This window comes from Acinonyx jubatus, chromosome X (assembly GCF_027475565.1).
Source record: "Acinonyx jubatus isolate Ajub_Pintada_27869175 chromosome X, VMU_Ajub_asm_v1.0, whole genome shotgun sequence".
NCBI classification, from domain to species: domain Eukaryota; kingdom Metazoa; phylum Chordata; class Mammalia; order Carnivora; family Felidae; genus Acinonyx; species Acinonyx jubatus.
Genome location: NC_069389.1, coordinates 80,533,405 through 80,549,258, shown reverse-complemented (window position 1 = coordinate 80,549,258; position 15,854 = coordinate 80,533,405). Strand labels below are relative to the sequence as shown.

General features: G+C 35.6%; 1 protein-coding gene across 1 annotated transcript; it reads right to left on the bottom strand.

Moving 5' to 3' along the window:
* Nucleotides 1-2,515: 2,515 nt before the first annotated feature.
* On the bottom strand, nucleotides 2,516-7,282 carry TCEAL7 (transcription elongation factor A like 7). Its single transcript, XM_015073698.3, has 3 exons — nucleotides 7,130-7,282; nucleotides 6,442-6,512; nucleotides 2,516-6,083 (listed from the first exon to the last, which is right to left on the bottom strand). Exon 3 carries the CDS (start codon nucleotides 6,070-6,072, stop codon nucleotides 5,770-5,772), a length of 303 nt encoding a protein of 100 aa, XP_014929184.1. The 5' UTR covers nucleotides 6,073-6,083; nucleotides 6,442-6,512; nucleotides 7,130-7,282; the 3' UTR covers nucleotides 2,516-5,769.
* Nucleotides 7,283-15,854: the final 8,572 nt, after the last annotated feature.

Genomic DNA, 15,854 nt, shown 5'->3' with positions numbered 1-15,854 from the left:
ACAAGTGGGGGAGGGGTAGAGAGAGAAGGAGACCGAAAATCCAAAGCAGGCTCCAGGCTCTGAGCTGTCAGCACAGAGCCCAACGCAGGGCTCAAACTCACAAACATTGAGATCATGGCCTAAGCTGAAGGAGGGTGCTTAGCCGACCTAGCCACCCAGGCACCCCTGGGATATTCTATATATAAGACCATGCCATTGACAAATATAATTTCTGCTTCTTTATTTCCAGTTTGGATTCAATTATGTTTTTCTTGCTTAATTTCTCTGGCTGGGACTTCCAGTACAAAACTTGTGAAAGCAAACATCCTTGACTTATTTGCGATCTTACATGGAAAACTTTCAATATTTCACTATTGAATATAAGCTAGCATTGAATTTTTCATAAATTCCCTTTATTATGTTGACACAGTCTGCTTATGTTCCTAGTTTATGGACTGTTTTTATCATGAAAGGGTATTGGAGTTTGCTAAATGCTTCTTTTTTGTATCAATTGATACAATAATATGTTTTCCTTTCTTATATTAATTTAATATATATTACATTAATTTATTTTCATATGTTGAATCACCCTTGAATTTCGTGGGTTAACCTCAATTCTTCATGAAGTAAATATTTTAATATTCTGCTGGCTTAGTTTGTTAGTATTTCTTTGAGGATTTTTGGATCAATACTCATCAAGACTTTGGAGGTGATGGATATGTTTATGGTATACATTCTGGTAGGTAAACAAACCAGTAAAATACGCACATACCATATGATCCAGCACTTTCACTGCTTTATATTATCATAGAGATATATACACATATGTGCACAGGAAAGCATAAATAGATGCTTTTTATGGCATTGCTTCCAAGAACCAAAATACTAGAAATAGCTTAAGTCACCAAAAGGAAAAGGTCAAATAAACTGTGGTCTATCTATACTAAGAAAACTACACAGTAATTTAAAAAATGAGATTCTTATATTGAAGCATCTCCAGGAATATTGTTAAGTAAAAACAATAGGACAGTAGATGTAATGTTATAATATTTAATGAAAATGCAAAACAGGGGATGCCTGGGTGGCTTAGTCAGTTAATCCTCTGACTCAGGGTTTCAGCTCAGGTCATGATCTCAGGGTTTGTGGAATTGGCCCTGCAGTTGGACTCTGTGCTAACAGCACAGAGCCTGCTTGGGATTCTCTCTCTCCTCTCTCTGCCCATCCCCCACTCAAATGCATGCACGCTCTTTCTTTGTTTCAAAATAAATAAATAAACTTTATAAAATGCAAAACAGAAATATATAAATTTCTAGATGGATATCCATCAAACTGATCAGTGTTTAATTGTGGGAAGGGGATTGAAATTGGAAGCGTGGGTAGAGCAATATATTAAGATGAACTAGGCTATCTCAGTGGTTTTTAAAGCAGTTTATTACTCATTCTTGTCATAGTTTAATGAGAGTTATTGGTTCTCCTGTATGGCTCGCTCCATTGATTATTCAGGTATCCAGGCTGCATTCATCTCACAGTCATGTGTTCCAGATGGCACACATGGTTTCCGAGGTTACTGAAAGGAGATGGAGAGATCACTCTGAATTGTTTAAAAGCCTTAGAAGTGTCTTATGTTACATTTGATGGCCCCAACATATGTGCAAGGGAGGCTGGAAAATGTAAAGGATCATGTACATTTTTACTTTCCAGAAACCATTCTATAGAAATATAAGCACCAATAATTTGAATATATGTGCAAACATGTTCATTGCAGACAGAATTATTTTTAGTAGGCAAAGCATAGAAATAACTTAAATTTTGAGTAATAGGGGAATGATTTTAACAACGCAAGCTACATTCATACTATAGAAAATAGATTCATCTGTATTTGTGTTTACAGACGTCTGAAAACTCCTATAAGACTTTCACGCTGAGAGAGAGACACAAGTAACTTAAAGTCATATAAAGAAATAACAACAGTAAAGGTAACTACACAGGTAAATATAAAAGCAAATAGTTTTTTTTCATATTTGGTTTATAACTCCTCTTTTTTTCTTATATAACATAAAAGACAAATGCATAAAACAATAATTATAAAGCTATGTTAATATGCACACTCACCATATATCCTGTTTCAGCCGAGTTGTGGAAAAGGAGTCTCCTTATAATGTCTTATGATTCCTAATTAAGAACTCCTGAAAGTCATAATGTAAAATTTAATTAAAATTAAAAAAAATACATTAATTTCTAGATGGATATCCATCAAACTGGTGAGTGTTTAATTGTAAGGAGAAGACTTAAATTGGAGGTATGGTTAAAGCAGTATATTAAAATGGACTAGGTAATTCATTATTTGTGACAATATTATTTGTGACAATAACAACATGAAAGTATGTAATGTCTTTACTTAACAATATTCCTGAAGATGCTTCAATATAAGAATCTCATTCTTTTTAACTTCTGTGTAGTTTTCTTGGCATAAATAGACCACTGTTTATTTGACCTTTCCCTTTTGATGACCTAGGCTATTTCTATAATATTGGCACTTACAAACAGTGACAAAATAAACATCTATCTATGCTTTCCTGTGCATGTGTGTACATATATCTCTATGGTAATACAAAGAAGTGGAAGTGCTGGATCATATGGTATGTACATATTTTTATTGGTTTGTTTACCTTTTTATTTTCCATTTGAAAAAATCTATTGGGGTTATAGAGATATTTTCCCATTGTCTGTCATGGTATTAAAAATACTTTCTCACAGCCTATTTCTTGTATGTGGACCTTTTATATTTTTTCCTTCATAATTCTGGAATTTTTTTCATGACTAAGAAGATAATGACAATCACAAGATTATACATTTTTAGTTAATTTGCATTGCAATATATTATTCTTATTCTTCACATTTTCTTTCTTTTTTTAAAAAAAATATTTTTAAGTAATCTCTACACACAATGTGGGGCTCAAACTCACAAACCCCAGATGAAGAGTCACATGCTCCACTGGCTGAGCAACCCAGGTGCTCCTTGTTCTTTACATTTTCATCTTTAATCCATGTGGGATGTATTTTTGTGTACTTGGTGAATAGGAGTCTGTGTTCATTTCCTTTTGATTGGACGGTACATGTACTTGATTCTTAGGTTTAAAAAATCCTTGAAAATATGTGAAATCTTTAAATAAAAACGTGTATAGCTAAACATTTGCTCACCACTATGACTATTTTCCTACAGTTGAATTGTTCAGTCATGGTATATGCAAAATGTACACCTTTTGGTACTTATTGTGAATAGAAGCAAAAACTATGGATGCAGCAATTTCCTCTCTCATTGAGCATCAGAATCCCTACATCTTGAAAAAAATTGAGTATTGGAAACAAACATTTGCCTATTTCATAGGTGGATAACAATTTGTTGTTTTCTTTTTCTTTTTTTTTCCTCCTACCAAGGATAAATGTTTAGTGTTCACATAGATTTACTTGGTGGATACACAATTTTCAGGCTATTATAAACACCATTTTGACCTTCAGGAGCCCTTAATTATGAAATATAAACCATTTGGCTCTTTGATTATAAGGAGACCTGTTCTGCACTGCTCTTGGCTGAAACAGTGTCTGTAGTGAGAGTTTATGAAGCAATAATGGAGACAATGATTTCATGGGAAACCCAAAATGGAGGGTCAGGGGCAAATGCAGAAATTCTGATTCAGAGTGTATGTAAGAGCATGAGTAAGCACTCCAGATGATTATAATGTAAAGATCTGTTTGAGACATCAGTTGTGCCCTGTTACAATAATTTTATAGACTGATTTGGGAAATAATCCCTTTCCTGTTAGGTCCTATTTGAAAACGAAAGTTATAGTTTGCACAGAAATAGATTGTTGTCAATTTTATGCAATCAGAAGTAAAACTGGGCCAAGAACACTAGATTCTAATTAAGCAAACATTTATTAAATGCCCACTATATGTAAGTAACTGATCAAGAATGTAATGAAATACATTGAGATGCAAAATTCAAGAAGTCCAATTAAGAAATAATGCCTAAGTGTGTATATGTATACATATGTATACATACATTTATATATGCATATATATATAAGTGTATATGTGTGTGTGTTCATATACATCCTTTGTAAGACTAAATATATATATATATATATACACTTACACATGCACTAAAAATATATACCATACATAAATGTACATATATACACTAAAAAGTATATATACATATATTTCTATATATGTATATATATAATATGTTATATATATTATATATATGTTATATATATTATATATATCATATATATATTAGTCTTTTAAATAATTTTTACATATGTTTCAGAAAGGGAAGTGATAGAAAGATGAGGATTGGTTTCTTAGATCTATTTCCTGCATTGTTTTCTGCAATTTATACATGTCCTCCAAGAGTCTTCTGAACCAGTAGGACAGGCCTGCCAGGAGCCTTCATGGAGAGATCATCTCACAAGAGAAGGAAGATAAAACCTTAGTGTTTAGAGGTAAGGCAGCAACTCTGACTACAGCACTTTTTTTATTCAAACTTGTACCTTGGTCCTACTCCTCAAATGACCTCATCATGTCTGACTCCTAGTTAGAGGAAGGGTCTTAGAATTAAAAACAAAAGGGGCTGTTTTGCTAAAAACTCTGCAAGACACTGTGGCTCAAGCAATCCCAGGGCAGTCTCACCTGTGTTAAGGGTCACTATATAGCAGACAGGCTTCAGAAAAGAATGGAGGTTCAACCCAGTAAGGACTCCAGGAAATTGAGTGGGATTTGGCACCCATGCACTCCAATGTGTCAGGAGCAGTGAGGGCCAGCAGAGAGTAAAGGACCCAGCAGAAGAGGTAGCAGTGCCCACCAGGCATGGCAGAACCCAGGGGAGGAGTGGGGTTCAACAGCAGATAACTGGCATGGAAGCCCCCAATGCCCTGCCTACTAGTGAACTTGTTCCTGAGCACAGGTAAGTCATGCCAGGGACCTCCCTCCAATAACTGATGTTCTGTAGTGGGTTGGGGTTCTGTATGCACAGGTGGGAATGAGTCCACCTGGCCCAGCTCAGAGTTGCCTCATTTCTTCCTTACAGCAGCTCTGTGAAGCAAATATTTTCCCCATGAAAAGACTGAGTCTAAGCTAGTATATCTGTAATAATTCCAGTTTTATTCCTCTGGCTAAGAGATCCAAAGGTAATTTGAAGTTTATATTTCTTTTTATAGTTCTTATCAAGAGATTAAGTGTTTTACTGCCCTTCAAAGGTGATTGACAAGTTTTTATTGTGTCTGTTTATTTTAGTTCTTTGTGACACAAATAATACACGCACACATGCACATATATTCATTTTTTTTTTGGAAAATGAGAAGACACAGATAAGCAAAAAAGAAATAAAATACATATCACGCAGAAATTCACTGTTAAACTTTCGGTGTATAATAATTCTAACTTTTTCTTTTGCGTTATGTCATATATAAATGTACATATAAAGTGTGCATGTGTATATATATGTGTGTATATATACACATACACACACTGTTTGGCAACTTATTATTTTCACTTTACAGTATACAGTGAGCATCTTCCCATGCATATGAATGAAACATCCTTATTAAATGAGTGAAATTGGGTCAAAAGATGAGATGTTGGAAGCAGGAGTCATATGCAAATCAAAGGAACATTGAAGGATAGGAGTAAAATGGCAGCAATATTTAGCAAGAACATGCAGACAAAAAGAAACCAATGGTGGTAATATTAGTAACATAAAATAATTGAATTCAGCAGAGAAATGCATTAAATGGGATAAGGACGGTCCCGAGAATGCCTATGGTTAGAATGCAGAGCCCTAAATTTCTTTCTCAGACCCCTTATCTCTTCCAAACACCTTTCCACCTCATCTCCCGCCCTTGTCATTTCTTCATCCTTAAAATGCCTATAATTTATGTCCTCTTTAAATTCCTCGAGAGACTGAAGCAGCCTTTGCCTAAAATTCCCTTCTGTTTGCTGACGTTCAAATTCTCCATAGGGGCGATCTTCCTCTCTCTTTGGCACGCTGCACTTGGGCTTTCCTTCATTTTCTTTACAGGGTTTTTGCATGATGTTTCCAGCTTAAGTCCGGGGAGAAAATATAGAGCAAAATGCCTCGTTTCTTTTGATTCAGGTTTGTCAGTTTCTCTTTGAACAACCTACTCGCCTAATTTCCCACTCGGGCCACACAGGTCCAGCCCTTTGAAGTTTGAGATGCCTCCCCTTCCTATCCCACACGCCCCCCACCACTCTTCCTCCTTCCCCCTCTCCCGGCAACCCACCATTTCCCCAGCAGACAAGGCTAATGGCCTCTCCCACCGGCGGGAGAAAGGGAACGCACCGAGAGTTTAGCTGTGAGGCTGCAAATTTTACCCAGATCTTGCCCTTCCCAACTACCACCCTCAGAGACCCCGGGCTAAGTGCCTCCCCGACACTGACCTATGAGGATTAAGGATAGTTTCCTCCTCTTTTTCTTGCCTCCAGATGTCAGTGAACGCAGACCCGTGGACCTGCAGACAGAAAGGAAGGGGGAGGAGAGGAGGGAGCTCTCGGTGGATCCACCAGCCCCAGAGACAAGACACTCGTTATTATCTTGAGTCCAGGATCTTCATAACCATTGTCGCCCAAAATTTCCTACCTCCTGGTTCCCCTCCTATTCTTATCCCTTCCTCTGGATCTCTGTCCCCACCCCCCACCCCTCAACCTCTGGCTTAGTCCTTGCGAGGCGGCTGTCTCCTTGGCACCCCCGCCCCCTCCCATGGCCCTCAGGGAGGCATTGAATGGGAGAAAATGTTTTCAAATTATGTTTAAATTTCTGCCTCCACCCCAGGATTCTAGCATTTCTCCACACAACAGTCCACAACTCATTTCCTCAACGGAAGTGGAGAAAGAGGAGGATAAACAGAAAGCTTACCAATCTGAGAAGCCGATTATTTCTAAACTATCACTAAGTCTGTGGCTGTTTCTCAGGAAGCTTCCACCTATTCCCCCACCCTGTCCTTTCAAAAAATACAATAATATCCCAACGAGTTTGCAGGGTTTGAGGAAAAGCGAGCCTGGACTTATTCCAGTCACTGGATTCATCCACTACCACCCCCACGGGTCCCAGCGGTTCCCTCAAACCAACCTTCTGAGATTTAAGGAATTTAAGTCCTCTTTCTCTTGGCCACAAGCACAAACGCCTACAGGACAGTAAGGAACTGGGACCCAGAGGAGAAAGAAGCCCGTGAATATAAGGACTTCGCGGCAGCTCCTGGTCACGTGAGGATTATGTCATCCAACTCTGGTCCCCACTTTCCCCTCCCACAAGCTGTGTTGCAGAAGTGAACCGACTTACCAGTGTCTCACCTCCCCACCACACCAAGGACCTGTCATTCATTTTTGTCATTGCTAATTTCAGAGGTCAATAGTGGCCCCGTCTCTCTATGGTTGGAATTTGCCTTTCTCTGATTACCAGAGAAGGGCTGCAGCTTCCTAGAGTCGTATTAACCATTGTTACTTTTTAGGGTTGTGTTGAGAGAGATTACTCATCCTCTTCTAAACTACAACAGAAAGGTAGCAGTTTTCCCTTGACCACCTCCCCACCAGTCACTAATAGCCACATATACCTTTCTGTTCAATTCTTAAAACCAAATTGTAGGGGGTAGAGTAAATTAGGAAAGAAAGTAATGATTGAGACGGCGGTTTTTTACTTTTATTCTGATAATTTCCTACTTCTCCATTTTTTCCATCAACTTATTGTATTCTTTTATTAATCAAAAATACAATAACAATAAATACATTTGGAAAAAGAGTCAAGATAGGAGGGAAAAAAGAACGAGGACACCTGTTTCTGCTGCTGAGTCAGAAGATAAATATAGACCCTCCAGGCAGACACATTTTTGGAAGTTTAAAACATACAGGGCAGCTGGATGCTACCCTTCTGAGGAGCTCGGCATGTGAGGCCCTTTCATTAGGTGAACTACTAAGGCCATAATCCAACAGCACCTTGCCCTTAGATTTCCAGAGCTCAAAAATCAGTCATAAAACTTTACTGGTTTGATCTCAATATCATTCCCTCTCTCTCAGTTTGTACTATGCAGTTTTCTTTATTTCTTGTATTCAAAAGATCCCACCTTTCCTCAATAGTCTTATTCAGAATCAAATAGATCTTCATTTGTCCCAGACATTGCCATCCTATTTATGTTTTCTTAGACCTCATTCAGCCACACTGGAGAATTAGATGAGGTGACAGAAACTGGCCACATTTAGTCACTTATCACACTGAATTTTTTGTTGCTAAGGATTTTGGCACTAATCTAAGTGGATTCTTTGTTGTTGATATGTTAATTTGAAATATATGCAACAGAAAGAGGAATGTGTTCTTAAAGCTTTTTTTTTTTTTTAAGGAAGACCTTAGCTCATTATGAATACAAAGTTGCCACAAACAAGATTGATGTTAATAGTTCCAGAAAATACTTAAAAGAAAGAGGTCTTAAAAAGAGTGGAGTATAGTCACAGTTATTAAGAAATGGTAAGTTGTGATAGAGGCATAAGATTAATTGGTGGGGTGGGGAGTCCCTGAATCTTCTGTGAACACCTTTTCATACAGATGGTTAGACTCATGGTTTTCAAATGGCTGGAAGGATCCAGATGCTGAAGATTTTAGCATTGTTGTAAGAAACATATCTTTTAACAGATCTGGTTTTGAATTAATTGCATTTGCTTACCTGCTGTATAACCTTGAATATAAAACTTGGATATTAAAACTTCCTTGTGCCTCATCTATAAAATGAGGCTAATACTTCATAAAGTTGTCAAAATTAAATGATATAATTTATATAAACCATTTAGTATATGACTGAAAAATACCAAGTGCTCCAATAAATGACAGGTCTCAATGATTACCTCGTAAGGATTTTGGGAATCCTTCCAGTTCTCACTCTGGCTCTAGTGCCACCCCCTTATGAAAACAGCCATAAACTCCTGGACATCCACAACATTTACTGGTCTCTTTGACCTACAGCTTTTTACTTTCTAATAGAATAATGATTTCAAGCAACAGATATGATCATATCACTACCCTGAATTATTTTATCTCATCCACCAACAATCTCACTAGATAAGAACATCTTTAGTTGATTTTCTGAACATCTCATGGAATATATCTCCATTTCTAAGTAAAAGCTGGTATGAAACTGCATGCAATGCAAGCAAGGTAAGATATTTAGTTAGATTTGACTTGTTTCCTTAGTACTGACTCATGGCACTCACAGGTGAGGACAAAGAGGCATTATGTGTCATAAAAAGAAACTCCAACAATTAGGACCAGATACCTTCATAAGAGCTTGCCAAAAAGCATTTCTTTTTTTTTTTCAACATTTATTTATTTTTGGGACAGAGAGAGACAGAACATGAACGGGGGAGGGGCAGAGAGAGAGGGAGACACAGAATCTGAAACAGGCTCCAGGATCTGAGCCATCAGCCCAGAGCCTGACGCAGGGCTCGAACTCCCAGACCGCGAGATTGTGACCCTGGCTGAAGTCGGACGCTTAACCGACTGCGCCACCCAGGCGCCCCACCAAAAAGCATTTCTAAGCCAGCTCTACTACCCACAACAATCACCCCAACCTTCCCTCTCCCCAACTCAGTGCAAGGAGATAGGTAAAGGTAAGATATAAAGAAATGTGGAAGCCATTGACTTTGTGGAGAGGTCAGTGTTGTTCATTATAACAATGCCACCAATGATACTGCACACTTACATAATACTTATGTACCTGCAATTCTTGTAATCACTTTACATATGCTTATTATAAATTAATATTTATAATACTATTAATAGGAAACTAAGAAGTACAGAGATTAAATTGCTTACCCAAAGTCACACAATAAATAACGGATATAGAATTTTAAGTAAGATGCTCTGACTCCAGGGTTGGCACATGGTGCAAGTCAATTCTATAACTTTTTCATGGATGAAAGAAAGAATATAGATTATTCCCTCTTTTAAACCAAGTAGAGGTGGTATTTCTAAAAGGATCACATAAAGACAGAGGTGTGTGAAAAGGGAATACTGGTGTACAATCCTCAGTTAGATCACAGCTTAATCTGGTTGATCCAAAAGAGATAGCAAGGTGAAGACAGAGATACATTGTACTCCTACCTTTGCTGTGGGTTAAGTAGACATATGGGTGACTTGCTGGTTCCTTTTCCAGTAGGACTTCACATGGGATGAAGGGAATCTATAAGCAACCTGTTCTAGAATTGTACAAAATATGCTAAAATAAACCAAATGGCAAAAATTATGGGCAGACTGGAATTGGGCATATCCTCCTATCTTGAAGAACCACATAACTGGGCAAATATATCAAACAACTACAATTGTTTTCATACTCTGGACAACTGGCAACACAAATGGTGTGGTCCCTGAGAGAAGCAAAGCAATCAGGGTGAGCTGTAAGATTGCTTTGGGTTTTGATGAAAGATACCTTATGGATGGTGGCACAGGGAAGGTGAGCAAGTTTCCTTTCCTGAGTTTACAAGAAAGAGTTGAAATTCTGGGAGGTGAAAGTGGCTGAAATTTGTGGGGAAGAATACCAGAAATGAGGGATTAGTGCAAAAAATCATTCTCCAAAATTTTTTTAGAGTTTCCCTTGGGTCTGTTGCTGTATATTGAGTTGCACATACATAAAGTGGAACTTCATGAGGCTAGGCAAAGAATAGTAAATGAGTTACAAGCCAGGCACAAAAGGCCACATATTATACTATTACATTTATATAAAATATCCATAATAGGCAAACTCATAGAGGCAGAAAGAAAATTAATGATTTCTAGGGACTAGGAGACAATAGAATGAAGAGAGAATGCTTAAAAGGCTTGGGGTTTTCTTCTGGGATGATGGAAATATTCTGGAGTTAGATAGTATAGATACCTGCACAACACTGTGAATGTACTAAAAGATAATGAATTCTACAATTTAAAATGGTTATAATGGCGAATTATGTTGTGTAATATTTATCTTATGAAAAAATAATAAAAGTGAAATAAAGACATTCCCAGAGAAACAAAACCTGAGAGAATTCATTGCTTGTAAATACACCTTACAAGAAGTATGAAAAAGAGTCCTTCAAGTTGACAGCAAATTAGTCCAGGCAGCAATTCAAATCCACACAAAAAGCAAAAAGTACCAGTAAAAGTAATTATATTACTATAAAATACTATATAAAAACACATTTCTTCCCCTTCTCAAAAATCTTAACTGACTTTTAAAGTGATTGTATAAAGTAATCTTGAGTAATTTTATTGTTGGTCTTATTTACATATAGAAATGTAGTATATTTGACAATAATAGTACAAATGACGCAGGTGGGAGGACACTTGTATTAAGTTAAGTAAACAATATCATGTGGTAACTTGAAACCACAGGAACAGTTGAAGACAACAAGAAATGGAAAATAAGAATGTCACTATAGCAAACTCTACAGACATACTTGTTCACCTTTCTTTCCTCAGTTTCTACATAGTAGGCATAAAATTATATTAAGTAATAATTATAACTATACATTTTTGGTTTCCTAACATATACAGGTGTAAGATGTATAACAATAATTGTACAAAAAAAGAAGGAATAGAGTTATAGTGAAGTAACATATCTGTATTACACTGGAATTAATATAAATGTGAAGTAAATTTTGATGAGTATATAATAGCACCTACAGTAACCACTAAGAAAATAAATAAAAATCTATAGTGAAAAATATCAAAGGAATAAAAATGTTACACTAAAAATTTTAACTTAATGAAAAAGGAAGCTGTAAAGTAGGAAAAGAATAACAAAAAGACTTGAGATGTATATAAAACAAAAAGGAATGTGGCAGATGTAAATACAATTCTATCAATAATAACATTAAATGTAAATAGAGTAAACAATCCAATCTAGGTTAGAGATTGTAAAACTGGGTATAAAAAACAACATTCATGGGGTGCTTGGGTGGTTCAGTAGATTAAGCAACTCACTCTTGATTTTGGCTCAGGTCATGATCTCATGGTTCTTGAGTTCAAGCCCTGCCTCAGGCTCTGCACTAATAGTGCAGAACCTGCTTAGGATTCTCTTTCTCTCTCTGCCCCTCCTGTGAACTCTCTCAAAAGAAATAAACTTTAAAAAAATAAATAAAAAGCAATATTCATGAAAATGCTGTCTACAGAAGAAATTTATACTCAAAGGGACAAATAAGTTAAAAGTAAAAGAATGGAAAAATCATGCAAACAGCAACCACAAGAAAACTGGGGTGACTATACTAATATCACACAACTAGCTTTAAAACAAAACATTTTCCAAAATCAGATTTTATAATGATAAAGAAATAAATCCATCAGGAAGATATATCAATTATATATGTATATGCACTTAATAAGAGACCCTCAAAAATACATGCATGAGTCAAAAACTGACCAATTTAAGTGATAAATAGACAACAATAGTAAGAAATTTCAATATACTACTTTCAATAATAAAATAAGTAGACAAAAGTTAAATAAGATGAAACCTACCACCTGGACCTAATTACATATATGCCAAATGCTAAGCAATTAAAACACCTTAATAAAATTTTTAAAAGGCTAACACTATACAAAGTACAGTTTGTGATCACAATGGAGTGAAATTAGAAATTAATAGTGGAAAGAAATTTGGTAAATTGAAAATATGCAGAAATAGGGTGCCTTTATGGCTCAATTGGTTGAGCATCTGACTCTTGATTTCGGGTCAGGTCATGATCCCAGGGTTGTGAGATCACACCCCACATTGAGATACTCACTGAGCATGGAACCTTTCTCCTCCTCTCTCCTCTCTCTTCTCTCCCTCTGCCCCTCTCCCCTGCTCACACCTTCTCTCTCTCTTTCTAAAATAAAAAAATGTAGAAATTAAACAACACAACTTGAAATAATGAATGTCATAAGAAATCACAAGGAAATTAGGAAATACTTTGACATAAATAAAAATTAACACACATCATACCACAACTTACGGGATTCATGTAAAGTAGTGCTTAAAGTGAAATTTATATTTGCAAGTAAATACATTGAAAAAAAGAAAGATCTCAAAACAATAGTCTTCCACCTTATGAAATGAGAAAAAACAAGAGTGTAGTAAACCCAAAGGAACTAGAAGGAAGGAGATAATAAGGATTAGAACAGAAATTAATGAAATACATAAGAGAAAAAATTTAGAGAAATTCAACAAAACCGAAAATTGTTTATTGAAAAAGGACAACAAAATTGACAGACTTTTAGACTCATTAAGAAAAAAAAGAAGATTCTAAATACTAAAATCAGGAATGAAAGAGCAGCCACTGCTACTGCCTTTACAGAAATTTTAGAAAAGATTGTAAGAGAATGCTATAAACATCTGCATGCCTGTTAATTAAACAAATCAGATGAAATGATCAAATTCCTAGAAAGACACAAACTACCAAAACAAACCTAAGAAGAACTAGAAAACTTGAATAGATTGATAACAAGCAAAGAAATTGAAGTAATAATTTAAAAATTTCCCAATAAGCAAAGAAAAACAACCTCAGATGACCTTACCAGTGAATTTTACCAAACACTTAAAAAGAAATAATACCACTTCTTCCAAAAAGTAAAAAAGAAGAGGACATTTCCCATCTCATTCTAGGTGGCCAATATCACCCTAATCCCCAAATTAGAAAAAGACATCACAAGAAAACTACAGATCAATAACTCTTATGATATAGATGCAAATACACTCAATAAAATACTAACAAGCTGAATTTAGCAACAAATATAAACAATTATGTGCCACAACCAAACAGAGTTAATCTCAGGAAACTCAATATATGTATACACCATATTAATAGAATTAAAAAAAAAGAAACAAGCACCATATCACCATTTCATTTCAGTGAACTGAACAAAATTTTTAAAAAATACAACAGCCCTTCATAATAGCAAAGAAAACTCTAAAAATCTAGGAATAGAGGAAACATCCTCAACCTGATGGACATATAAGAAAAACCCACAGCTAACATTATAGTTAGTGGTGAAACATTGGATGCTTTTACCCTAAGATCAGGAACAAGACAAAGATATATGCTTTCACCACCTCTAGTCAGCATTGCACTGGAGGTTCCTGATAGGGCAACTAGGCAAGAACATGAAATCCAAAGGATCCAGATTGGAAAGGGAAAAGTAAATCTGTCTCTATTTGCAGGCAACATGATCTTATACATAGAAAATCCTAAACAATCCAAAAGAAGGTTACCAGAACTAATAAATGAATTCAAAACTTCAGAGTATGAAATCAACACACAAAACCAGTAGTGTTTATAAACACCTATGATGAACAATCTGAAAAGGAAATTATGGAAATAATTCTATTTACAATATAAAAAATAACCTCAAAAGAAAAGAATAAAAAACTTAGGAAGACATTTTTTAAAAAGTGCAAAACTTATACTCTGAAAATTACAAAGATTTTTTGAAACAAAATAAATACCTAAATAAATGAAAGACATTCCATATTCATGAATTAAGGACTTAAAAATTTTTAAAGTTTATTTATTTATTTTGAGATAGAGAGTGTGCATGCAAACTGGGGAGGGGCAGAGAGAGAGAGAGAATCCCAAGAATCCATGTGGGGCTCAAACCCATAAAATGTGAGTTCATGACCTGAGCTACAATCAAGTCAGATGCTTAACTGACTGAGCCACCCAGGCTCCCCAGGACTTAAGTTGTTAAAATGGCAATACTCCTCAAAGAGATCTACAGATTCAATGCAATCCCTTTCAAAAGTTTAATGACCTTTTTTGAAGAAATGAAACAGTAGATTGTCAAATACATATGGAATTTCAAGGAATGTAAAATAACCAACACGGTCTTGTCAAAGAAGAATAAAGATGAAGGAATTACACTTCCTGATTTCAAATCTTACTATAACGCTATAATCATCAAAACAGTGTGGTACAGGGAAAGGATAGACATACAAGTCAATGGAATACAACTGAAACTCCAGAAATAAACCCATATTCCATTGTCATTTGATTTTTTAGAATGGCACCAAGATAATTTGATGGGGGAAAGACCAAATTTTCAACAAAGGGTACTGAGAGACCAGGATAACCACATGCATCAGAATAAAGCTGAACTCCTCTCACCATACACAAAAATTAACTCAAAATGAATCACAGACCTAAATGTAAGAAAAAACCCATAAAACCCTTAGAAGAGAACATAAGCATAAGTCTTTGTGACCTTGGATTAGATATGGTTTCTTAGACATGACACCCAAAGCACACACATACAAAAATAAAAGATAAATCAGATATCTTCAAAATTTAAAACTTTTATGCCTCAGAGGATATCATCAAGAAAATGAAAACATACTCAACAGAATATGAAAAAAATTCTAAATCATATATCGGACAAGGAGCTTGTATCTAACATATATAAAGAGCTATTATACTGGGTAATGTAAAGACAACCTAATCAAAAATGAGCAAATGATCTGAATAGACATATAAGCAAAAAGGTAAAAATATGGCTGACAAACACGTGAAATGATGTTCAACATCACTATAACCATTAGGCAAATGCAAATCAAAACCACAATAAAATATCACTTTATACCCATTAGGATAACTATACTAAAATGATAATTACCAATGTTGATGAGGATGTGGAAAATTTGGGACTAATGCATTGCTGATGGGAATATAAAATGGTGCAACTGTTTTAGAAGACATTTTGGCAGTTCCTCAAAAAGTTAAATATAGAATATGACCCAGCAATTTCACTCCTAGGTATGTACACAGAGAAATGAAAACATATGTCCACATAAAAATTTGTGCATGAA

Coding starts and splice junctions, on each gene's coding strand:
- TCEAL7 (XM_015073698.3), bottom strand. CDS start 6,072: ATGCAAAAACCCTGTAAAGAAAATGAAGGAAAGCCCAAGTGCAGCGTG.